Raw genomic sequence first — 26906 nt, 5'->3', positions numbered from 1 at the left:
AACCGTAGCCACCACCATTCTCAGACTACATATCAAACAAGACTTTGCTGTGTCTTTTATTCATTTAATGATTTGCTTGAAGGTCAAGCATGGGGTTTGGCACGCACGTTGCAATGTTTCAGCACCCAGAATGAGGAACAGACACAATTTTACTTTTCCCCCCATGTAAATGGATAGATGCTCCTCTATTTCCATGCTCCCTTTTAAAAGTAAAACTGTTCTAAAAATAAAGGTCAAAAGTGTCAGGTAGAATTATATTTAGACAGACAGCATTAGGCCTGATAGCCCTTTTTCTTTTTGCAAGGAAGTCAGTGGGAATTTTGTGCATTTAAAGAAGACAAAATTGGGCCTTTTATTGTGGCATATTGTGAGTTTCTTTCTCACACTGCTGAATAGTTACTCAATAGAATAGTGCCATTGACTGTAATGAAGCTATTCCAATACAGTGCTAAAGGAGCCCCTGAGTCAACCTGAAATGTCTCAGAAGGATTCTGATTGCCTCACAGGAGGGGACCGAGACACCAGAGGAAAATTTCTCCAAGTTTCTCATGTGACACTTTCTCTGTGCCACTGCTGTGAGAGCAGAGTGAATGGAAGCTTTGGTGCCTGGTCCCACAGCTCATAAACATGGGGTTCTGGGGATGGAGTCAGCTGCCAAAATACAGGACGTTCACTTTTTAAAGAGTGTCGTGCAGGATGTCCCAGCCATTCATAGCAGCAATAGGCAGAGGACACAAATCCACAGGAGATCATAGTCTGAGCACAGAGAGGCAGAACAGCCCCATTCTAAGTGCCAGCAGCATCCTGAGCACCACTTTCCCAATGCACACGTGTAGTTTTCCTGTGCAGTAGCACACATGACAGTAGACCTTTTGGTAGCCATACAGTTACTCTATAACAGAACATTACAGATGTTCTGTCACCTTATGCTGCAACAGAACAGAACTTTGTGTAGGCATACATGTTTTTCCCAGCTAGTACCATCTTGATTTTTTGTTTGGTTTGTGAATTCACGTGTGGTTTATCACCGTCTCACCTCAAAATCTAAGAAAAATTGTATATTAAGTGAAGGAGAAAAGGGAATAAAAAGAAGAAAATAAACTGTGCATTAAAATGAAAGTGGAGGTTTGTAATACATATCATCAATACCAAGAATCGGATTATCCATGAAGTAAAGAAAACAATGCAGCAATGATTGTATTAAACCTCCTTTTCCTTTCCAGACCTACCTGGTGTATCTTCTTACCTATAACTATTTCTACTTTTAAAATACATGAAAGTTGCATGGAAAAAAAGGCTGGAATTGGAAGGCAAGTGTAACTTGTAAATAATGTATAGCCCTTGCACTGCTGCATTAGATGGACTGTCGCTGCTCACACACCATTCCTGGAGCAGTGCAAATATCACGTGAGAGATTGTGGAGCAGCAACACCAGTGGTAACTGAGGGGCTGCGGTGTTTCTCCACACTGCACCTAGAACTCCTCCACAGAGGTGTGGTGAGATTGTTAGGCCGGCGCATTTAAAACTGTTCACCAATATACAAATACCTAAATTGCCACTTATACAGATCTGAGAACTGACACAGCTCCCCCTGTAGCAGGAAAAGTCCATTTCACCAAACATGCTGCAATCGTGACAGCTTTTCTGGCTGGGGAGAGACAACTCTTCTGTTCCCTGGTATTCCTTTTTCCCTGTTTCGACAAGTGTATGAATTAAATACCCCCATCGCTGCTCCCTGCCGTTATGCGATCCACCCGATGCCATCACGCTGTTTCTAGAGCACATCCTCACAGATCAGACATCAGAGTTGCATCTTTCTAACGCTGCAGTAATTTCCTTTCAGGGCTCTGTGGGTTTAAAAGCACAGCAATCCCCGCAATGAGTTACCCCAACTATTTCCTACAGCGCGGGAGCTTTGAGGTCACGAAGTGACTGAGCCTACCCTTGTTTCATAAGCAGCTTCCTTCAACAGCTGTAATATCTGGGACGAGTGCTCGGAGAGTGTCATTTGGCCTCACTGAGTGATTCATTGTGTACTGGAAAACTGCTCTGCATTCTTCTGGATGTCTTTGCAGTGTAGACAGGACAAAGGCCCATTTAGCTGGAAGCCCAGCATAGCGGCTCATTATTCACCTGCCACGGCAGTCACAATATTGTGAGGGCTTCTAGACAATGGTGAAAATTTCCACCTACTTCTTACAGGAACACACTCACTTCATTTGTGACTTTTGTATCCTTTTTTACTTGGGAAGAAATACGTTTCAAACTCCACAGTGAAGCAAATGCTCGCTCCAAATGCACTGCATTTAACAGCTGGGTTTTTCCTACAGTATATTTTTGCTCAGAGCAGTAATAATTCAGTAAAACCAGGAGGTGCCTTTAACAGTTTTCCCCTCCAATGTTTGTCCTGTAATACAGTGCTGCAGAGGGATATCCTCAGCCCTTTGTGAAGGCTTTTAGAGGAGAAAGATTTCTATCTCAGCAGGGAAGTAAACAGTACCAGCAGGCTCTACCCTAAATGGCACCTGCATTTAGTTCCTGAGTTGTCCTTCCACCACTCTCTGTCTTTGTTTTGGTTGCCACCTCCTCATTCATCAAACTCATCACTGTCACATTTACGGGGAGCACACATTGCACCGAGACACACACTGCAGTTACATCCACTTACTGCGTGTCTGCAGGGCAAAAATCATAAACAGGTATTTGGGAAACAAATGCTCCACAAAAACATGCTGCACCCCTGCAGAGCTTGCCACCTACTTCCTATTAAGCCAAAGCACGCCATATGTTTCAAGGGCTTTTAACCTCCTTTCTTCCTTGTGCAGCCTTGTGCTCAACGTCATGCTGCTGCCATCAGATGTGCTTGTGGTTGGGTGGGAAGGGAAGGATGAGAGTAGGAAGGGAAGGAGATTCTACATTTTCCTTAGGGAAATATGTGCCCACCTTTTCCTTTTGTATTGCCCCAGAAGGCCAGGTGAAACCATCCTGCTGTAGCGAAACTGGAGGCTTCATCACAGCAGTGACAGCTTGCCACCATCACACTCCTGCTCCTGCGCTGGAAATCTCACTGTATTTGTTTCATTTGTTAAGACAAAGGCTACCTGAAAACTTCAGCTGATGTATTTCTAAGGTTGGTGATTGCTGAATGCACCGTGAAAGGGTGAAGCCAAAAATTTGGGGAGAAGAAGGCATATTAAGGTAGCTTAAGATATTTTTTCCTATAATCCCAAATAGGAAACATAGGACAACAAACCATTTCCAACTTTCTATTCTTATAATTAGGGAAGAAGACTGATTTATTAGCGTAATATAATTTAATTAATAGGAAGAACATCTAACATAAATCATTTGGCATCTTGATTTATAATTAATATCAGAATAAACCCCCACAAGCTTTAAAATAATACATGCATTATGCTCTTTGGCATGTTTATTTCACACGAACACCAATTTATGCATTAGCTCCGATGCTAATTAGAACTTATGCTGCTGTACTGTCTGATACTTTAAAGCTTTAAACTAGACTAATGCTTAATTGTGAAAGATCAGAAAGATAAATCTTACTGTGGCTTTCTTAATCCAGTGTTAATACAACCCATAAGTAATGTGACTACCTCTCCTCCAGCACGTGGCCCAGAATTCAAGGGAACGCAAAGTTCCACTCCAGCAACAACAGACATAGGAACACTATACAAATTTCCAGGTAGAAACAGTCTACATTTTATCTTTGCATTGTACATAGATATATAAAGATACAGATAATGCAAATAAATATGGCTTTGTGAACTTTCTGCCTGGAGAAACATGAGAGATCCTATAGAGTAGCACAATAGAAATCTACAGAATTTAACAGTTCATTGTGTCACTTTAAAGGCTTCTTTAAAAAATCCTTCTGCCTCTACTGCAGCAGATATCTTCATCTGTGCTAATCACATAAACTCTCAAATAAATCCCTTTGATTTCAAAGGGATGAAGATTTCACCCTTTTTGTGGTAGTTTACACAAGCTTTTCTTAAAGCCACCATAAGGAGACACTGCCATAAGAACATGCACTTTCCTGTTCTTTCTCACAAGCTTCTCCTGCTACAATTTCCATGTGGTTATCAGATTTATAGGACCTATGGGGACTCTTGACCTGTATTACTCTAAAGAAACTATATTAAACTAACATTAAAGTTGCAGTGTCAAAGACTCAGAGGTTAGAAAACACCAGAATTAAGTTAAACTCATATAATCTGGCTTCCTATGCAAGTGCCTTATGAAACTGCCTACAGTCCATGTTGCATGCAGACATCTACCCCTCGTCTATATGGCAGAACACATCCTGCACTAAACACAAGAGAAGATAATGTATTTCTCTTACACTTTGTCTTGCCTGTCTGTTATAAAGTCATAGAATGGCTTGAGTTGGAAGGGACATTAAAACCCACCCAGTTCCGACCCCCCTGCCATATGCCAGCTGTCCCCACCAGCACAGGCTGTCCAGAGCCCATCCATGGCCTTGGGCACCTCCAGGGATGGGGCACAGAGCTCTGGCCAGCAGTGCCAGGGCCTCACTGCCCTCTGGGTAAAGAATTTCCTCCTATCATCTAACCTGAATCTGCCCTCTTTTAGTTTAAAGCCATTCCCCCTTGTCCTATCATTATCAGACCACATAAGAAGTCGGTCTCTCTCCTGATTATAAGCTCCTTTTAAGCACAGGAAGGTTGTCACTGAGCTTCCTGCACAACATTCAGCCTGAAGCTGATACAAGCACAGATAATTTTAATTAGTCAGACTTAAATTAAAAAAAAAAAAAGAAAAAAAAAAGAGTAAAACAAATTCATCTATCAGAATCTTTGCCTGTACCTGTGTAAGAAACCCGTGATGAAGCTGCATGCTGTGGTGGAAGCACAAACACGAGCTGCTGCACCATGGGTGCAGGAGGGATATGGCAGCTGCCAGCACCACTTCCCAGGGCTGGTGGCTGCTGAGTGCTTGTTCACAAACCACCCCGGGACTAAAGGTGTTGCTTTGTGAAAAGAAGAGGAAAAAAAAAAAAAAAAAAAAAAAAAAAAAACAGATGCACAGCATCAACACAGTGTGTACTGTGACTGTCATGTGCCATGAATTATTAATTATTCTGGAGCGTAAATATTTATGGTCATTGTTCAGAGGAGCAGATTGCCTTCTGCTCTAGTCTTTAACTTTACATTAGTTTGCTGCTACCTACACTGAAGTTTTGGTGGATTTTCCACTCTAAATGACAACTTTTTTGCAGTGTTTAACTTCTGTTGTGATGCTCACCGTGATTGTGGCCAAAATCCTCATTCTAAATAGAAATACAAAGAGGCTGAGCCAGTTTAAAGATGATCTGCAAAGGTAACAAATAAGTAGTGAGTACCCTTTGTCTTGTTGCATACAAAAAGAAAGCTTGCTTTGGGTTTCAAAACACACGAGCTCCTCCTGTTTTTCACAATGGGGACTTGGGCTAGGAAAGTTCTGCAGAAGTTCAGAAGGTGAGAAATTTGAACTCAAAGGCAGTCAGAGAGTTGGTTTTGACTTCTGAAAGGAAGAACACTGAGAACAAAAATGGTTTTAGACACCCAAAGTCCTATTCTCTTACAGAAGAGTAGGACCCCAATGCAAGCAACACCAGTGTTTTTTGCAGCCCCCTCCATGGCTTACAGGCAGCACAACAAAGCATGGCGTTTGGCAGCACCATGTTAGCTCTCTGATAAATGCTCTGACAAAAGTGTGCTCCTGCATGCTCTTTGCATCCATATCAATTGCTGAGCAGAAGTGAGCATCCTGTGCTTTCCCTAAAAAAAAAACAACCATAAAGAGTACCATAAATAATTGTCTAGAACAGCACAGAGGATGTGGGCAGGAAGACTGATGTAACGTGGCAGAAGCACTTCTGAAGGCACGATGTGAGCATCAGCCTTGCACTGCTTTTAAATTTTTATTGTGGTACTGGATTAAATTGGGATTTTGCTTCCTTATTTTTGAAGAGTGTTTCACATTTTTATTGCAAAAACACTCCAAGATGTATAAAGTAGCAAGGGTTTTCAATTCTAATCATTATGTTTTTTTCTGACTTTTCCATCTTTCTGTCAATCTGAGGAAGGAAAATGCAGTCAGCTCACTTTGATTAACTTTGTCCAAGTTACTTTTTATCTCAGATAATCCTCTGCCACTGCATGACACAGTATCTAAGATAAAGATATCTAAATAAGAAGTATAGTTTAATAAATATTAATAAGATAAAAAAATTCCTTAAATGCACTTGAAGCTTTTATTTCAGTTCGCTTTAATTGGCAAACTCTAAAAATTCATCTCAATTTCATCTAGAAATAGTTATTTAATAGAGTGTATTTTGAAATTTCTGTACCACTGTTTTACTAGTGATTTCAGTAACTACAAGGGAAACTCCCAAGCACAAAGCAATCAGTAGGTTACTACAAGTCTGTCTTATAATGAAGGGAAAAGAAAAGTGAAAAGGGAAAGGGAAATCCACATCTGTCTCATGAAAATATGCGAGATACCAGAGCTGCTTAGCTGCTGTACTGCACCTGGAGCAGAATTTTAACACTGGGGCACTGCCGTATGCACAAAGACACGGATTTGCTCAAGATGACAATCACATCAGCAATATATTCAATTTTAAAAATGACAATAATTTTAGTTGTGGAAACCAATAAAACGTATCTGCAAAGTGGAAAGTGCCTGAATTTTTTCAGTTTTCTCATCAATGAGCATGAGTGTTCTTTCACTATTCACAAGAAATGAGGGCAAGAGCACAACAGAACTGAATTACATCAGACTGGCAGCAAGATAAGGTCAATTAGGGATCAGATTTTTGCTAATTTGGGTCTGTGTTTTATTACCATGAGGAATTACTCCAATTCACTAAAAGAGAGCAAAACTATAAAGCCGTTCATTCCTGTCTACCACAAACCATAAAATGAGTACGGATACTTCAGAGCCACACTCACAGAAACCTTGGAATTAATGCGCTTGTCATTGCATTCCACACAATCTAAACCCCCTTGAAAAAAAAATTCTGGGCCATTAAAATAGCACAGGAAACTTAAGTACAATGATTTTGCTGCATCTACTGCCAGAACAAATGACACCATGACTCCAAGAAAGGCAGAGAAGTCATTCTAATTCTCTCTTCTTTGAAGGAGGCATTGGCTCAAGCCAGACAGTTTGGATTCAAACTTGAGTTCTTGCAAAGCTCAAGGTGAAAGCCAGATGCGCCACTGAAGCCCCCAGTACAGAAGTTTCTCACCTACTGCCCCAAACAAATAATAAGCACTTGCAATGGGGAACAGCGTTTCATCAGTGCTAGGTGCAAGCCCAGCTCACAGGGAGGTGTGAGCAGTGTTCACAGTTAGTGACAGACTGCATTTTTCCCAATTCTCTGAGCTGAAGGCATGCTGGGAACGATACAGCTTGTTCCATAGCTTCAGCACGTTTAATGCTATGATTCCAACATGAATCTAATTTTTGTTGAATGGTTCCCCAATTTTTTCAGAGTTGCATGAATGCCTTCCTAAATATATGCAAATATAAAGCTATACAGGTGACACAAAAATGTAATTGAAGTTGGTGTTTTCATAAAGGTAATTAGCAATCACTCAAGTTGCAATAGATGACAGTTTCAAGAGGACTGCTGCCCTGGCAGAGAAGTAACTGCAACTTCCATTACAGTCAAACGTTCTGTTCTTTAATGCTACTTTGGTCTAACAGACAAGCACGAGGTTGCTGATTATCTGTTCATTCCTGAGTTTAACTTTTGGCTGATCTTTCTGTCCACAGGCTTGGAACCATACACTTGACTACTTTGTCTCAAAGTATTCCATCTTAAAATCAGTTAAAAGAAAGTTACAGTAAATAGGCAAATAAATGCAGCTTGAAGTGCAGAAGGCCAACAGCAATGTCTTTGTAGCTACATCTACCCAGGGTGAAAGTACACAAACATTCCAATATTTGGCTGGCTCAGAATTCAAGACAGTGACTGCAATAATGTCTATGTTACAACAACATCGTAAGTTGATTTACAGACATTTTATGGCCACTTTAAACTGCCAAAGCAATGTCCACATGATGTATGGTCCTTCGGAGTCATCCTTCTAGTTATAGCAAACTACAGGACAAGTCTTCCTCCCATCATTGTAAGTGGTGAATTTGCCATCAGGCAAGCCTTTAAATTAATGGCCAGCATGGAGTGTTCCTGGATAATTCTCAGGCTCCACAACTGCCCTCCTGCTTAAAATTAGGGGCATGCTTAAGTAAAAGCTTTAACTGGGTGCAGTGTTAGCATATGGGGGTGAAGCCCTCGGTGCAATGCACTGCCTGGGCCAGAAGCAAGCTAGAGCATCCTCTTCCACTCAGCAAAGGGTGAAGAATAAATTTCGTTTTGTTTTTTTTTTTTTTCAGGTAACAATTTGTATTGTTTTCACATGTACTTTTATGCACTACAGCCAGTTAGTCTATTATATGTTATACCACTTCATATTTCTTCACTTCAACTGATCTCCATAGCAGCAATTGTAGCCTTTGGTACAACTGCAGTGAACCTACCGACGTGTGCTGCTACACAATGCAGCCACAGCAACAAAGTCACTGGGAAATGATGTCAGCCTTTGTGGATTTCTGTACACCAAGTCAGCCTATTCACCTCGACTCACTCCGACTTGTTTATACACTCTGCTATACTTTGTGCTCATCCTTTCATGCAACTAAAAATAAAATCACATTAGAGGAAAAGCAGAAAATGATAATGGTTCTACAGTAGAACAGAAGCAGTTCACAAAGCAGCGGCAGAGTGCATCCAGCACAGCAACGTGTGGTCACACTGCTGCCTCGGGAAGGAGGGGTGTGCATGCACTGCCTGCTGCCACCAGAGCACAGCAAAACCATCGCGCCCTCGCCTCCTCAGAGCTGGCCATTGCCATTGCTGTGTGGGACGTGCAGGAACACTCCCTCACCGGCTCACACATAGAGGGAGAGAGACCCGCAGGTCCTCCTTTGAGATGTGCAACGGCTTCTGCCACCCCCGGAGTTAAATGATTATATTCAGGAGCTGAAAGGGCACCGCTAAGACGCTGAGTGGTAAACACACAAATCAGGTCAATCCTTTTGCTTTCCTTGTAATCCCTGCACGTTATTTGTTACTGGCTTTTACTGCTACCTCCTTCTCCTCTCGCAGCACTCTGCGCACGCATCCTGCTCTCCTCCTTCGCACCGTGTATTACAGCAATCCCTTCTTATCAAAACTCCTGTATTCTGCGCTGCTTTACTACAACCACTGGCTTTATATCTTCACCCCTGTTGTCTTTTCTTCCCTGTAAATTCTCTGGAGCAGGGAACTCGTTTTCTCCAAGTTTGTACTAAAGCCTGTAAATTTACAGCACTCTAGGAATGTTTGATAACAGCATGTAAATAATTAATAGAAGCTGCAGCAATCCTTTCTTTTGCTGTATTTGGAAGCTATAAGACTGCAAGTCAAGCGGGAGGCAGAAAATATTTCATGGGCCAAGATAAGACTTGAGTCTCACCCCTGTAGGGGGCAACTGACTGACAAATACTTGCACTTAGGAAAGATCAGGATTAAGTTGTGTAAGAATTAAAGACAAGAAACATTGCTTCAGCTACTGGAGCCACAAAAGCAACCCGGGACCATCATAAACAGCCTGGCCCAAAGAATAGGCGTGTGATAAAAAGAATGGGATGTGTTAAATTCAGCTCCACAACGGCATGAAGTCTCTTTCCCTCTCTGTGTGTGACTGCAGAAGTCCACTCTTTTGTCCTGCTCTATCTTCAACATAAAGGAAGATTTTAACAGTGATATTGGCAAACAAACAGCTTGGGTGGTTTTTTTTAGGCCTAAGGAGGTATTAAATGAAGAAAAACAGAGTTGGAAACTGGAAATAAAGACAACAAAGGATAAGGTCTGTGAGCTGAGAAAGCACAGAAAATATATAGAAGAAAGTAAAACTGATTTGTTATCTCCGGAAGTATTTTGATGCAAGATGTAAAATTACTTACAAAATTACTTAGAAAAAATAAGGATGGGAGGAAAAAAAGGAAAACATTTATCTGTCCCAGGCATAATGTTTAAAAACTTCTACAAAACATTCCAATCCTCTGTATCTACTTTCAAGTTTAGAAGTGTTCATCTTTAAAGAAATGGAGATCTGCTCTTGGTCTTGCTCAACTGGAATTTCATGATTGGCTTTGATGTGGCCAGGAGCGCACCCACTGAGTGCTAATGGGTACAGGTGCTTTCAGCTGAGCACAACAGAAAGGCCTTCATGGATTTTTGCGCCTTCAAAATAATCAATAATGTAATCCTAATGCTTATGTCAGTTTTGCAGCTAAACATCCCAGTTTATGAAGGCAATCAAGTACTTTGGCACCAAAGAATTGGAACTGCACTCAAAGAAATTTCAACCTGAGAAGTGCAGACAAAACCAGAAGCCGCTGTGTCTGGCACTAAATGCTTCATCAGGAAAAACATCATAAAACCACAGCAAAAAATAATTGCCAAGGGTGATAAATTACTTGATTTTAGTGCAGTGAAGTCTTCAAAATTAGTTCTTTTTTAGAACAGAGACATAATGACTAGTTTCAGAATAGATATTGGCACAGCAGGGCACACAAAAGCCCTGATTAGCTGCTGTACGATGGAATCTTTAGTTAATAATTCTTCTATTTTGGTGTTGATTTCTGACCTTTCCTCTTCAATTTTTATTGGCCAAAAGCTAAACTTTTTTGAATTTATTTAATGCCAGATAACTATTTCTAAATTGTCAGAATTTTAGGTCACGTGTGCCCATTAAGAATGGGGAAGAAATGCACTTCACAATTTTTTCCATCACTTTTTCAACTTCTCCTAATCCCAAAGTAGCAAGCAACACGTGTGACAGATGTAACATCACCTGCAATGCAACAGTTCTGGAACTAGTTTGTGGAAAGAAAAAAAATGGGTAAAAAGTACTAATCTTTATACCAAGTTAGTCCAGTTCTAACCCAAAAGCATGACCTGATACTGGACTTCCCATAAACAAGATGAACTGTTACCTCAAACCTGATTCTGATGTCCTTCATCTTTATTTAAAAGGAGAGCTGGCACACTGCAATCTCAATCCTGTGCATCTCTGCAGAGCTCACTGAGAAAAGAAGGGGATACAATCTTGTTCAAGGTGTTAATATTAGACAAAACCAGCTGGAGCTTCTTTGTTAACTCCTAAACCACTGATAATCCTGCAGCTTCTTTCACCTCTCTGCACTTGCAGCAAATGCACAAGAAAATATTTCATGATATTTCAAAGCTCTGTTGTTTGAATCCCATATGAGAGCCCCTCACCAATTGATTTACATCCACCACTCCCCTTCCAAGACCTTCCTCACCAAATTACACATGCTAATGATTTTCTATGCAAAATTTAACAGCCTAATAGGCTGAACAACTCAAATGAAAATACACTAATTGTTGCCTTTGATGTATACCATTCTGCCAGTTCTCTCACAGAAACAGTATAATAACATTAGTCTTAATACTTACTAAAATATATATTTAAAAGTGAAGCTCATATATATACACATGCTAAGAAAATGATACTGCTGGCTGTAGAGAGTATAACCAAGACTCAGAACTGACAAGATGGGCTATTATACACTGAAAAACCATTTTCACAGGAATTCTGAAAATGAATACCTAGAGGATGAATGAATCTTTATCTGAATTAGCTGGTATTCGCTCATAATATTGGGCTTATGAGATAAAAGTAGTCAAAATAAGATCACGGTCAAAATAATAAATACAGAATGAGACAAGAGAGATAATAGAAGGATGTCAATCAAACAGAAGGCCTCTGCCTAATCCCAGAGATCAAGATCCAAAATGAGTTCCCCAAGAAACCTCATAATGTGTTGGAGCTTATGGAGAGCATCACAGAGGTTTCGATGTGTGGACTGTACTGACCATCCAGCCCTGCACTGAAGTGAGGCTCAGCACCACTGCGGTACTAAACAGATGTACAGGAAACAGAGAAGGGAAAAAACAATAGCATAAATATCCTCTAAAGAAACAGAGTGACATGAGATTACTTTCTATTGCTTTGTCTTTAAGAGTTTGCTTATAATGATCTGATAATCTAATCTAATTGATCTCTCTGAGTACGTCTGTGGCTCTAGTCACTGCAGTATCTGATTAGTGGAACAGATCCATACTTTATCTCCAGATTTAATAACTAAATCTATACTTGAAATAGAGTCACGCAAGTTCACCAGAGGGAGAAGGCCAGGTGCTGCTTAGCTAAGGGAGGGAGGGAGAGAATGGGAAAAGGCTGGCAAGGACCGGAATGACTGGAAAGGAGCATGTGGCTCTATCTCAAATCATCCCTATGCAACCAAACTCTGTTTAAGTGGCACATTTCTGGGCTTACAGAATTGAAGTTGGAATGTGACATAACTAATGGGGGCAGAACTGAAAATGAGCTACTGTCTATGGCCCGCTCTGCTTCAAACTGTCTTCTTTGCAAGCATAAAGTAAATGTAATTATTGTTTCTTTGTCCTCTTCCAGGCTTGCAGTTCATCAACCTGAAAATTATGACATTTCTTGAATAGGTTTCAATGGCTTCTTAACCTTTCTAGTTCCTGAGTGCCAGTAGAATGGCATGCTGCACTTACAGATTTTGGCAGTGAAGAGGTTAACACCCAAAATCGCTAATAATAACAACAGTATTCACTGAGCCAAATAATCACTCACACAGAATTTCAATCCAAAGTCACTTAAAATTCAAAAGAAACCACTGTATTTCTTTAAGGAAGTGACAGCATTTAGAAGAATATTCATAATTCAAACAACAGGCCAAAATCTGACTTACTGCTGAGTTTATCCATTTTTAATCAAACGATATTAAGGGATGGACAGCTTTTGCTCTACTTCACGTCAAACCTATCTCCTGACTTCTGCCATCACAAATGCCCACGCACTGGGCAGTAGTGATGCTCAGACCGCTGGGACAGGGCAACAACTGTGCAGCGCATATGGAGTGAATCATAGGATATCCGGAGTTGGAAGAGATGCATACTCCTGAACTTCCACCTGATGCACCCACACCATTCCCTGGGCCCTGATGTCGTCAGAGAGCAGAGCTCAGCGCTGCCCCTCCGCTCCCTGTGCAGAGCTGTGGGTCACCATGAGGGCTTCCCTCAGCCTGCTCGGCCTGTGCGGCTCTGTGCCCAACAAACAAAGGGCCCTCAGCCGCTCCTCACACGTCTTGCCCTCCAGACCCTTCCCCATCCTTGTAACCCTCCTTTAGATGCTTTCTAAATCACCTGCTGCTTCTGTTCTGCTGCTGCCTGTTGGGCTGAGACAAAACCAGCTTGTAGTTCAGTATGTCAAAGCTCTGGGCAGGAAAATGGCAACTCATTCGTGTAAGCAAACTCTGGAGAAAAAAAATACTTTCTGCCACTGAAAACTGCAGGGCGGATTTCTGCACTGCCTGTTTCTTGGTCTTGCTTTGCCTAAAGGGAAAGAGCCTTTTCATCCCAGCTCTGTGCTCGGCACGCACCTGCTGCCAAGCGGGTGTCAGGAGCCGTCTTTGCTGTCAGCTCGCCTTCCTGCTCCTCTCAGACGCCGGCTGCCTCCCGCTCACCTCCACAAGCTGATGGCCTGCTGCTGCCGCGCCGCATTTCGGCAGGCATCGTTCATGGATGTCAGGGAAAGAAGCAAAACCAGCCTGTCAAGAACACACGATTGCTTCGCAGTTCAAGGGGCAGCGCTCGCCTCGATGTGAACGACACAGAATGTAATACGTGCAGAAGGGGAGGCGAGGAGCTTCTGCCAGCAGACCAGGATTCTGGATGGGGCACTCTTACAGTGACCTTGTCAGCATTCATCCCTGTCTCTGTGACACCCGAGCCAGCGTTCCCTATGATCTGGCATCACAGCACGCTGTTGGCCAGGTAATGCCTTCAATACTTCAAGAACTGTGACTGCAACACCGCACGAAGTGCCTGCCAGTACGGAGTTCCATGGCACTGTGAAGGAAAGGCGACTGTTGCTTCTTTGGCCTCTTCCTTTACACAAGGCTTCAACTTTGAAAACATCGTGTACCAAGAGACTGAATGTGCTTCAGCACTTAACCTGTAGCAATTATTTTTTGTTTCAAAAGTTGTTTCTAGCAAAAGTAATCCATTTGTAATTAATGAACACAGTTAATGACTGAAAAGTGTAGGACATAAACTCAACTCTCTTGCCTGTTCCACATAGCACAGTTTTAGTTGATTCATATGGAGGGTACTTCATTCGAGTTTAGCATGGAGAAACAGGGAAAGGACTAAGAATTTAAAATCTAGGTTTACAGCCTAATGATTTGTTGTGAAATTTCATGAAATAAACCTGCCTCTTCACCAACTCTACAGTGATATTTCATGGATCCGAAGTGCTGTAGAGATCATGGGGCACTATTACTAGAAGCAGATCTCAGAGCACGTAAATGTACAAAACCTGACACAGTACCGACTTGGCTCATGCACTTATCTTTCATCTGGCCTCAAGCAACTAAATTCTACTTTGTTGAAAAATCTCTGAAACCTTCTTGCCATTTTAAAATAAATATGAAAACATATGAATGTAAATTTTGCAATGAAATTAAGCAAATTGTACAGCATTTCGTCAACCTTTCCCATCTATTTGTGACTGTATATGTACACACATGAACACATGCAAATGCCTGGTTCATATTCCCTTACCAGTGGGTCCATCTCATTAAAAGCATTTCTTTGGGAACAAGGACTCTCAGAAACTAAATTCTCATTGCTTCAGGTAGATCCTGCTGGTAATGGTATGTTTTGTTTCTCTGTTCATTATATTAATATCAATATACTGAAGACTAAAAGCAAAGCATAATGTTGGCAGGAACTAAAATAATTCCTGCCAGGGCACTGGAACGGAACGTGACAGCTGGGGTGGTGCTCAGCTTTTGATTAAAGGGCAGCAGGTCCCTGGGAAACAGCCCCCACCAGGGCAGCTCAGTCCCTCAGTGGCTGCCCCAGCAGGGAACCTGAACATCAGATGGTGCAGCCAGGGAGCTTGCCATGGGTAGGTGGGCTTTTGGCAGCTCCAGCATCTCCTGCCTCTTGGAGGTTGGCTTCCATCCTTTTGTGGGACGTTCTGCAATAGAGTATCTCCTGTAAGCCCTCTTTAATCAAACTTTGGGCAAAAAATGAACTGATGTGAACCAAGCAAATTGAACATAAGGTTTGCCTAACCTGCCTGAATGCATCTGAAGCAAATGGGAAGAATGTGCATGAGTCATTCCCCCAGCAAATGGGGAGCAAGGACTGGAGGAGGAGCTCCAGCTGGCAGGTGGGAGGCGAGCAGCGGGTGCGCTGGGATGGGGCCCTCCAGCCGGTCTGCATGGCACCAGCCCACAGCAGGGTGCTGCCTTCAGGAGAAAACCGAGGTGGGTGCCGTGGTAAGGGTGGCTACATGAGCACCAGTCCTGCCAGGAGTTCTCTGTTATGTACCCATCACTTAGCAGCACGGTGTTATTTAAAAGAACAGATTGACAAAAGAAGCCTAAACATTACATATGCCTTGCTGCCATTTTCAATGACTTTTAAAATTAACTGAAGGCAGAGATCATCTGTACACTACAGAAAGTTGACAGGGCAGAAGATGAGAAACCTGTGATGCTGAGGCTTTGGTAGATGCTGGCACATGTTATCCCTGCCTGTCTTTCCCCACCCACTCCAGAGACAGGAAGGGAGATGCTCTGCAAGGCCGCTCTGTTCCCACTCTGCCTAGCGCTCCTCCCGCGCTCGGAGCATCACACTGCCCTGTGCAACAGGAGGAATTTCTGTCTCTCTTTCCCCAGCACCTGGAGTTACAGCATTTGGGCATTCCAACATACAGGCAAGTCATCAATGCTCAGCACGTAATGAAACCTCCTCATCTTTTTTTTTTTTTTCTACCGCCTTGAACCAACTGTTGCATAGGTTTTTCCCCTAAGTACAGGCTGTGCTTTCACATAGATCCTATTTTGCTCTAGGCTGAGCCTTCTAGAAAGATTCAGCAAGCTGTGCAATCGTCTTACACAACGCACCTTTCTATTAAAAATCTGCAGGTTTTGAGCATAAGAATATAGAGAACAGAAAGTAATGACAGAGAGGCAATAGAGACAAATCCTTTTCCATGAGCTCTGTGAAATCTTTGCTCAAAATAACTTTGCAGGGGTTTCACTGCCAGTTCATAATGTGGATGAATCACTTCTGATATTTCTGATAAAACAATATTCAAAACTTCTAAATTACTTCCAATTCATTTATGCCATCATTTAATTAGGGCTTCTGCAACATGTTACAAGGACGTCATTATCCCTTATAATTGTATAATAATTGCAATTTTTAATGAAATAATTGCAAGTACACTAGATGTGTAGATATAATTACGATAATTACATAAATACCTGATTTTCAGTTAATAATTAAAGAAGGCCTTTATAGAAAGGGTGAAATTTAACAAATGGAAGCTTGCCAGAAAACAAATACAAATAATAATCGGCTGTCTCTCTCATAGATTTCTGCTTACCAGATTCTCTTTACATATGATAATACGATTTTTGCACACATTACAAAATAAAGTAAGGATTAAAAATGTATTTAAAAAATATTAAATCATACCAAGAGACCTCAATACTTTGCCCCTGCAGGCCTGATCTCAAAACACTGCCATTAATATTGCCCAAACTTAGTTATCCTATGCAATAACTCAGCATCTCACAAGATATTGAACTGCAAATTGCCGTTGACATAAATAAAAAGGGAACAGCACCCGCAACAACTTGCAGTCTGTGTTCTGATTCCTCTGAGACATAAAAGGACAAGTCCTGGATCCCCACAAGCACTCTGGAAAAGCCCATGTGCAGGGCACAGCACTCCAACACATCTGCTGCTAAAGTTAACCAGTCATACTGGCCATGATCTTCCCCCACAATGCTCCTTTTGGTCAAAACTATTGGCAAACAGAGAAAACTTGCATAAGGTTTTTTCTCCCTGTGCCCTCCTTGGTAGAGAGACCTTTACAGGGTAACTGAAGTCATGGACTTCCAGAGCTTCAACAGCTGAAGAACCAGAAAAGTAATTTTCCTTCTGTTCACAGAATCACAGAATGGCCAGGGTTGGAAGGAACCTCAAGGATCATGAATCTCCAACCCTCCTGCCACATGCAGAGCCACCAACCTCCCCAGTTAATACCAGACCAGGCTGCCCAGGGCCCCATCCAACCTGGCCTTGAACACCTCCAGGAATGGATGGGGCATCACAGCCCCTCTGGGCAGCTGTTCCAGCACCTCACCACTCTCATAGTAAAGAACTTCCCCCTGACATCCAAACTAAATCTTCCCTCCCTCAACTTAAAACCATTTCTCTTCAGACATGTACCTTATACAAAACTTACTGTGTACATTCACAGCGATTCGTAGCAGTATGAATAGGAAATGCAAAAGGCATTCTCAATGAAAAGAGCACAGAAAACTCTACCAGGGTATATTCTGATTACTGCTCTGATAACACAATGGGGTATTAGAACAATTCCCACAGTGGAAGAATTAGCAACACAATTTACTGTTCCTGCGGAAGTTTGACACTACAGCAAAACTCTGGAAGGGAAAATGAGCTCCAGCACTAGCACTGTGCAGACTCCACATGTCTGGCAATGTCTGCCTTCACTTACGGCAGCCCCAGGTGGCTGGTTCTGGCCAGCAACCAGTGATGTGTCAGAAGATGGGTGCAAACAAAGCTTCGAGTCAGATCTGTCCCACTTCTCCCAGCCCTTTGTTGTTCAGTGTTGCTTCTATTTAGGATAAAACTTTGTTATTAGAAGCATGAGAAAGTAATGTATGGGATATTAATATTAAAACAGAAGAAAAGGATTGATATCCCAAAAACAAATCTCATTTATGTTAAGCTCATTAAAGCAGCGGGGTTCTGAATGCAGAATATAATTAATACTATACATATCAAAGCAGAGAAGACGTGCATTTGGCAACACAAAGTAGAAATGAAGAGGGTTAAAGAATTATAAGTGAAAAGAATTTGAAGAAAACCTGGAATTACACTGGAGCAATATTCAAGTTATAAGCGGATTATTAACATTATAATTGAGATGATCTTTAAGAATGGTTTGACAAATGCAAGCATCATGATCCAAGCTTGAAAAATATGCCAGGAATACTAAAAGTATTTGTATCCTTATGTATTATAAGGAAACAAGGAAACAAAGGGAATGAACACAAAGAGCCAAGGAATAACAACATGATACAGGAAAAAAAAAGACCAAGCAAGCAGAAAAACATAGCTATCCAAAAGTTATGCAAGTTACTCAAGGATTCCTCTTAAAGATGGACAAATGTACTTCCACAGCTATTTCTTCTAATATTTTGTCTAGTCTGGCTTTATGCGATAAATTAGAAAGCAGCAGATTGAAAGGAAAACCACTTCAGTGTTCTTTACTGAGTACAGCTGGTCCAACCTGAGAAAGTCAAGGTGAAGAAGCACAGAACAGTTTTATCTGACTTCATATTAGCGGGTAACAGTACTATTTTAGAGCCCGTGTGGGGGAGGATGTGGAAAATGAAAAGGGAGCAACAAAATAATGGACAAGGAATGGAATTAGATTAGAATTTAAGACCTGTTAGAGCTATAAGCACTGTCAAGTTGTATGAGCAAAGCAATGACAGCACGATGACTATGTGGTCAGCAACAGCCTGAACAACTAGACATTTAGGGAGGACTCTGACCAATGTTGATGGCATTTAAGATGACTGGAGTCTTAAAATGCAGTCTGCAAAGTTGTCTATTGTCAAGCAGTGGCTCACCCAGAAAAAGGACTGTGGAAAGTACATCAGAGTTTAAGCATTTTATGTTATTTCAAATATGACATAAACCTACTACACGTCTTTGGATAATGCTGCTAACTGACACTAACAGCTTTAGACTGTGAAAGGATGAAAAGGTCTGTACAAGACAATGTTTGCTTCATTATCTTCTTCCATGTATTACTAGTATAATAAAAAATGCTGCTATGGTATCTGAGGAATGAAAAACAGGAACACAGTGATTAAAATTGAACAGAAAAATGCAACAGCCTTCTTGTTTTAGTACATAGCACCTGAGTTCAGGATTATGGACTGCATCTGCAGCAGCTGATACTGCAGGGAAGAGCCTTGCGAGGGCAGAGCAGGTTGGAGGGCACTTCAGCCAGGAGCCAGGAAAGGCAAACAGGAAAACTCCAGATGTGTGCAGGCAACTACTGGCACAAGTGAACTACAGGCAAACAATTCATTATGAATGGTCTAAGTGGCTGGGTGAAGATCTACACTCTCTGCAAAGGTTGAGATACACCAAAATACAAACTGAGGTATCTCTGGGAGCTTTGACATTCATTCTCAAGACATCATAAGCCCTGGTAACGGCCTGCAAGTGCATGTTCTTAGCCTTTGGGCAGTGCAATGTAATTTGACACAGCTGAGCCTGCAGTGCTGCAGGCACACACCTTAGACTTCTTTCATTTATACGGCCCCGGAGAAGAATATCTCAATTCTTTTTCAGTAATACAGCATTCACAAGTCCAATACTTCAATATTATTCCTTACATCAGACATTTAGAAAAAAAAAAGAATCTGATAATCAATCAACAAATGTTGTAGATGGAAATACAGATTTCCTCAGGTCCAAACTTGTACTTTCCTTATCGATTTCAGAGCTGAAAAAAGCATACAGAAGGATGGTTATTTAATAAAGGTCCTAGAAACTGTATAGGTTGCATTAATTACCTTCTTTTCCAAAATTAGATGGTCAGTCAAATAGCTCTAAGGTAGTTAAATAGAGTATTGGAAGAAACATCCAACGTAAGCAAAGGGTAACAGACTAAATGGGACTTTTCATATCTGCTTAGATTTATGAAAAATCTTCCATAGTGCTAAGATTAAAAGCCCTAAAGTTATCAGTGGCATTCATGAATCACAATTGATGTAAGATATTCTCAAAGGAAAACAAGGAATGTTCAATGCAGGATGAGACGATAGCACTGCTCTTTTTATTTTGCTCTGGGAGAGTATTTGTATGAACACATATATGTGCATCCATGGTAATCGCAGACATAACCCAGAAACTATGGTGGTGGGAGCTTTGCTCTCTGAAAATCAAGTAGCCCATTAGGAGGCATAAATATTAATAGAGCTGTCTCATACTACAATCTCAAATGAGGTAGTTCAGATCATGATTCTTTGCATTTAAAATTTATTCTCTGCACCAGCTAGAATAAGAAACAGAATCCGCATGTGAAAAGTCACTGATGTTGGGCAGTTTCTTAGCCATTGGTAATTCCCACATGTAAAAGTAAGGATCAAGTGATTTATTTCCTTATTCTACCCATCTTTCTCCTATAAGTAGTCTTGTCTCCCAAACTACTTCCATGACATGAAGTATATGTCATATTTTCTATGAAAACCACACTTCCATATCTTCACATTGAGATCTATTCAGGCAACATGAAGGCTTTTGTACAGGTTCATCGCAAAAGGCGTACTGTCATCCCAACTGCAGAATACATAATATCTGGCATTTCTTTTAGTGGTCATGATTGTTCAAACTTCATTTCATAATTGTCATTAGAACTGAAAGTAGGACACTCGTGGTGCAAACTCTTGTAACACAACTAAATGGATATACAGTATTAAAAAACAAAACAAAACAAAACCACAAGCTTGCAGCTAAAACAGAAGATACAACCCTCAAAAGTGGTAATGAGTTACTCTGTCATTCCAAATCACAAGATCATGCCTTGACTATAAAACAGAGATCAGCAACACTAAACAAAGTGCAAAACTGTTCAGGTATTTCCTACAAATGATGCTAAAGCTTGCAAGAACTACCACATCATCAGCAATATAACCAGTATCAGTCAGTAAAATGGTGTCATCTGGGATATAATTTAGGTTCTACTACAACTTAAAACTATGGAGACTAGCCACAAAGAAAACAAACACAAAACTAACAAATGTCTTTGTACAAACTCTCTAAAACCAGCCCTAGCAAACAGGTGTGATTGTATGCACTCCCTAACAGAATTAGCCAACTTCTGACCTTCATGGGCCCGGTAAGAAACAGACATGAAAACAAGTGATCTTTCATTACTTATAGAGACGATAAATTGAAGCTTAAGAAATATACTGAAATATAAGCAACTATATTGAGCAAAAAACAGGCTAATATTTCCTCCCTCCTTTTCACTCAGCTTCCATCCTATCAACTTGTAGTCTCTGTAGTGCTCATATCGAAATCCCAGCAACAAATTGTAATGGTTATAATTCCCATTACAACATCTAGCAGGACTTGCAGATAGGATTGCTTTCATTTCTACATCTGTCTTCATCAGATTACTTCCTGTTCTTCGAAATTTTTAATTTCCTCATATCCCTCAGCTGACAATTAGTTCTTACTAGTTTATTTATCTAATAAAATCTATTTCATATAATAAGTAGGCATTAAATAGTATATAAGATAGCGCATGGTTTGGTAACTTTTAATTTATGTATCTTGTTTTAATTAAGCAGATGGCATAAAAGTTTTCCTCTCATTTTCCTATTTACTCTTTTCAGTAACTTATCATTCACTGATTATAATGAAATGACTACAACCTACATCCAGCAAAGGAGACAGTATCAGTCCTTTCTTCTTTCTGTGTATGAGAAAGCAAGGCCATTTCCAAGCTGGAAGATGACCTTACTCTACTGCATCTTTGTTCTACCACTTGATCCCACTACTCTGAGATATGAAGGCACTCCAGACCAAGGAGAACCCAAGGCTGTGTATGGGTGAGCAGAGGGTGAGCTGCTCTACGAACAGGGATGGCTGCTGCTCTGCCAGCTGCCCAGGCAAAAGGAATCCAGCGATTCTCTGCACTTGTCAAGGAGAAAGGTAGGCTGCTGCTGCTCCTTATTGTGCTGTTTCTGCAATGAATTTAACTGCAGAAATACCTCCAGAATTTCAAATAAGTCTCTTTATTGTCCTTCGGGCTCAGAAGACAATAAACATGACTTTCTCATCTACTGGGCTCTTCTTTCCTTTATTTTTGATATTATTCCGATTTATTTTTTATTTTTTAAATATTCTCTCATAGGAAAAATACTTTCTGAGAACAATGATGGAGATCTGCATCTTTATTTATGACTTTGTGAATCAGTGTCTGGGTGATAGGAAGTGAAAGTTGCTCAGCTAATTACACACGCTTGATGAACTGCGTAATAACTGCTGCAGCGCTGCACATTAATTGAATGCATATAAATGACAGCAGTTATTCTAACTTGAATGATTTGTGAAGAAGTGACGTTGCTCACCGTACCCTGATTATCTTTGTTTTCAACTTTGGCAATCCAGCTTAAGCAATTGTATTTTTACAGCACTGAGAAAAAAAATTCCCCAATAGAAACATCAGCGGTTGACTCAACGCCCAATGCTTTAAGAACAAATTTAACTGCCTTAAGTAACTGCAACTGGATTCAGACATCTAAGAAAGCATACAAAGAGCAACTACAATTAACAATTAATAATTAACAAATAGCTGCAATTAACAGTCAGTAAAACTGCAATAGCAAGAACCTTGGAAAATAAGGCCACCTTCATTTAGATGCCTAGATCTGAGTTAATAGAATTGAACGCTGCCTGACTTTTTACCATTTCTTGCTATGACACTTGCTATATTTGTTCTGGAGTAACTGCAGCATATAGCAACTTATAGTAAATACGCAGGTAAGACTACAGGTAATAGGTACCTCCCACACAGCTCTGTTTACTCTAAAAAACACTCTAGGTTCAAGAGTAGCCCAACAATTACAGAGCACATTTCAGAGATAATAATAAAAAATAATAACTTGTTGAAAAACAAATGTGTATAGTAGTATAAAATTAATACTTTAAAGTTGTTACCAAATACCTGCTTCAAACCACTACCAGAATATACCTTGCACATCACCTATTAATCACCTTGGGGATCTGGAAATGCCCACAAAGAAATCTGCAAATTCCCCGATGCTATCTAACATTACAATGGTAGAAGCCAAGATTCTAAAACGCCTTAGTTTCCAAAGTATCACCTCACAACATTTTAACATTTCTTTACACCCCTATTAAGAGATTTGGGGTTTTACAAAGAGAGCCGTAATCACCCAATAAAAGAAATCAGCACTCACTTTTCACAACGCATAAACGAAGTGTTTCACAAAAACGTTCCAGAAAAGTTAACACTGCTTTAAGAAAACAGCATGGATCACATAGGAAGTCAACACAGATTTTCAGCTCCGCTTTGCTACAGTACCTAATAGCCATCGCACTAAGCCACTGGACTGTAGAGCTGAGGAGTGCCAGCAGCATCAGTGGCTCCCAGGCATGAGAGCCACCTCCTGTGCATGCATATACAACACAGGGTGTCAGCATATGAGGGACAGACCTCTATACCACGAGGCCATGACAGAGAAGCTGCCAACGGGATCAGTGTAGGACAGCGAAAGAGAGATGATCAGGATCAACCAAGTTCAAGCTTTGCAAATGTTATCTGCTCATTTGCTTTATGCAATCCTCTCCTTAAGTACTTTCCTGGCTATACTACGACATGACGGACAGCATCAGCAAATCAACCTCTTTCAGCTGTATTATATGCTCCTCCTTTGCAAGGTTTCGATTTTTCCCCCACTTTTTTTTGTACACTTTATACATACCTCCTTTTCTACAAATTTTCTTGCCGGGTTTTCTGGCACATTCCTTGGATATTCTTTTGACTGAAAAATGAATAGAAGACTAGAAAATAACATGGAGCTCCGTCACAGACAGTAGGAGCATGCAACACCACTATCTAACTCAAATATGACCTGCGTTATTAGGTGCGGAAGAATCTCAATTTGTGGTGCCTGCACATGCAATGGATAAGATGTTGATGCATCTTCCCAGAAGTCAGTGGGTGGCAATGAGAATTAGGCACCAAATTCGACCTAAAAATACACGTGCTGTGGGAGAAAAGAAATGAGTGTAGACCGAAGTCTTTTTTTTTAAAAAAGGACAGATGCATACAAAGAAAAGCAGCATGCATACATGTAGTATGCTGGCATGCAACAAAGAAAGCCATGCTAACAGTAGACATGAATTAATATTGTTAGAACGTAGAACAGGAAAATAAAAAGATCTCCCTGTTTTGCCTGCTATTAACTCACCATCCTCGGTTGGGACATAGATATTTAAATAGAGGCAGTCTTCATTCTGATCTTGTACATAGGTGGAAACTACATCCAAGTTATTAGTAAACCACACGGGAAGCATGACTTCAGGCAACCTGCCTTCTATAATGTTCTGGGGACACACTGGAGCAAACTGAGTGGTATTTTTGATATCTGCCCAGGGAGACGGAGGCTCAGGAGGTTGAAAGCGGCGCTCCCCTGTTGGAGGGGCAGCATACGGAACCCCGAGAAACTGAATAACAGGCCCCAAAATTTCATTATTTAGTTCCTTCTTAATCCCTCTTATCTTGCCAAAGTTGGTGGTCACCACTGGGTTGGTATCATCCAATTTTTGGGAGGACACAGCTGCAGCGTGAAGCAAAAATCCAAGTATAGAGAAAGCAAAAGTGGCATTCAATCCCATGTGTAGCAGGCGGGCTATCAGCGCTCTCCATACACAGTTCAGCCACATGGATCTTGGAAAGGCCATGGTCCCACATTAGTTGTGTGACTACAATGAAGCAATCTTATTTGTATCCACTGGTGTAAAAAGAGGGCGACCAAAGGAAACAGATCAAGTTTCCTAAATAGGAGCCTGTCAGAAAAATCTCAAAAGGCTTTTCATGTGGTAAGTATCTTCCATTGATTTCACACTTATTGAAGCTGCATCTTCACTCAGCACTATTTATCAGACTACATCCTATTGACAATTCTGTTTTCCATAGCAGCAATATGAAGAGAGCGGCCATTTACTGCAGAATCCCCTCTTATAAATCAAATCCAGTTAGCCGCAGGTCTATATCCTGGAGAAAATGAAAATAAATCATTAGTATGAAAGAGCTAATATGAGCAGAGTGATAACTAGATGTTTCACAAGTTATGTACATACATTAATAGCTGCTAGAACCATGTAAGTAAAACTGCACTAGTTTATGGGTCCATGAAATGGTGGGTGAAGCACTGATTACTGGATTATCCATAACATCACCTGTTGAATTCACACAGGTTTTTCAGAAGAAACAGATCTGATAGAAAACACATTTTTAAAATTCACCTTGTCAAGAATAATTACTTTGCTGCCAGGCCCCATAAAATACATGTATATTCTCATATTTAATTCAACTGAATTATCTCCAAATCAGTTCTCACCTTATTTGCACTAGTTACCAAAAAAAAAAGTAATTATTTATTTAAAGTAAAAGAGTGAATTAAGATATACAGGCATACAGAAGACTCAAATGCTTTTTATTTCATCCAGAGCAGATCACAATATATGCAAACATTTGTTCATTTAACAATACAACTTCTGATTCAAACATCAGGACAACTGGTATACCTTTATAAGAATAACACAAATTACCATGCTTTGTATGGTTTTCTTATCCTCAAATTTCTAATAGCTAATGAAATGCACCCAAATTGCGGCAGTGTGAAACAGCCACAGAATGACAAAGGCCCACAGTCTGCTCCCACCAAAGTGAATGGAAATTGCAGATTTGCACAGAACTATGACTAGACATCAGTGTTTGTCCCTGAAAACTGACCAGGAAAAGGGTCTGGGCAGGCACGTTAGGGATGGAGCAGATATCACAGTGTTTACTTCAGACCCATCCCACCTTCCTTTTCAACTACTCACAGATGAAAACACACCATGAACACGCTCAATTCCTACCACTGTTATTTTACAATATAAACAACAAACGCTCCCATAGGGCAGTGGAAATCTTATCTTTCATATACCCCCATGCTGACTGAAAAGTATCCTGGAACAATCATCAGGGACTGTATAACCACCAATTCCAGACTCTATTTTCAACCACGTTAGCTCAGAGGTTGTCACACAAGGCTGTGTTCCAGCACTTCTGAAAATTACTCAGTGCATATCATTATATCTTCCATATGCATGTTAAACATATTTCTAACACGACTTACAATATCCTATTATTTAAAATGCAGTGTTATACACAACATAGCAGTGTAATCTTACGCTCCCTATTAAGCAGTGTGCAAAGCACAAGAAATGTGTTTTGCTTTGCATAGGAAACACTTTAAACCACCTGTTTTTGAACAGCATTGGCAGTTTTAATGAGAATTGTTGTTTTTTTTTTATCATGTCTATACACATTGGAGAGAGAATTCAAAAGAACGGCTTGTCTAATAGTCAGACTACCCTGCAGTTTGGGTTATTAAAAAGGAGATTGTAAAAGCTATATAGGACAGCAGGAGATTTGGTTCATGTCTAGCATTCCTTTAGCTCTGAACAATCTATCTCAGGAGGCAATAAGGAGATAGATGAAGCTTTTCCACAGTTTTCTCTCTCCCTTTCTTTCTCTGCTAATTCTAACACCTTCACTGTGAAACTGCATTAAGAAACAGGCTTATGCCCTTCATTCTCCAGCTTCAAACTCCCTGTGTTTACTGGAAACACACCAATTTAGCTGCAGAAAATAATTCCCCTGAGTTAACCTATGTGTTTAATAAACTTGAACAGAAGGGCATACGAACAATTGGCTCTCAGCAAGCTTTGTCACATTTCAAATTTTGAAGGTAGTGGGCTATTGCTTGAGAAATAGTACAGACAGAGGACAGGTGCTGGAGCACAGGCCACTTCATGCAGTTTTGCTGCTCTGAG

The 26906-nt window shown here is 40.7% G+C and overlaps 1 protein-coding gene across 7 annotated transcripts in view; it reads right to left on the bottom strand.

Moving 5' to 3' along the window:
• NLGN1 (neuroligin 1) overlaps positions 1 to 24764 on the bottom strand; it is a 274010-nt gene extending 249246 nt beyond the window's left edge. For 3 of the 7 annotated variants that reach the window (XM_042820725.1, XM_042820727.1, XM_042820728.1), the window contains exons 1-2: positions 24272 to 24764; positions 23783 to 23842 (exon numbers count right to left, since the gene is read on the bottom strand). In XM_042820725.1, the coding sequence (XP_042676659.1) occupies positions 23783 to 23842; positions 24272 to 24764 (553 nt within the window). The remainder of the gene's footprint in view (positions 1 to 23782; positions 23843 to 24271) is intronic. The other 4 variants (XM_042820726.1, XM_042820730.1, XM_042820731.1 and 1 more) reach the window with 2 other exon arrangements.
• Between the last annotated feature and the right edge of the window lie 2142 nt (positions 24765 to 26906).

The sequence above is a fragment of the Centrocercus urophasianus genome, unplaced genomic scaffold (assembly GCF_019232065.1).
Source record: "Centrocercus urophasianus isolate 14NV4802_14NV808 unplaced genomic scaffold, USGS_Curo_1.0 seq_19, whole genome shotgun sequence".
NCBI classification, from domain to species: Eukaryota; Metazoa; Chordata; class Aves; order Galliformes; family Phasianidae; genus Centrocercus; species Centrocercus urophasianus.
Note: the sequence above shows the minus strand (reverse complement) of the source record. Positions and strands in the feature narration are given on the sequence as shown.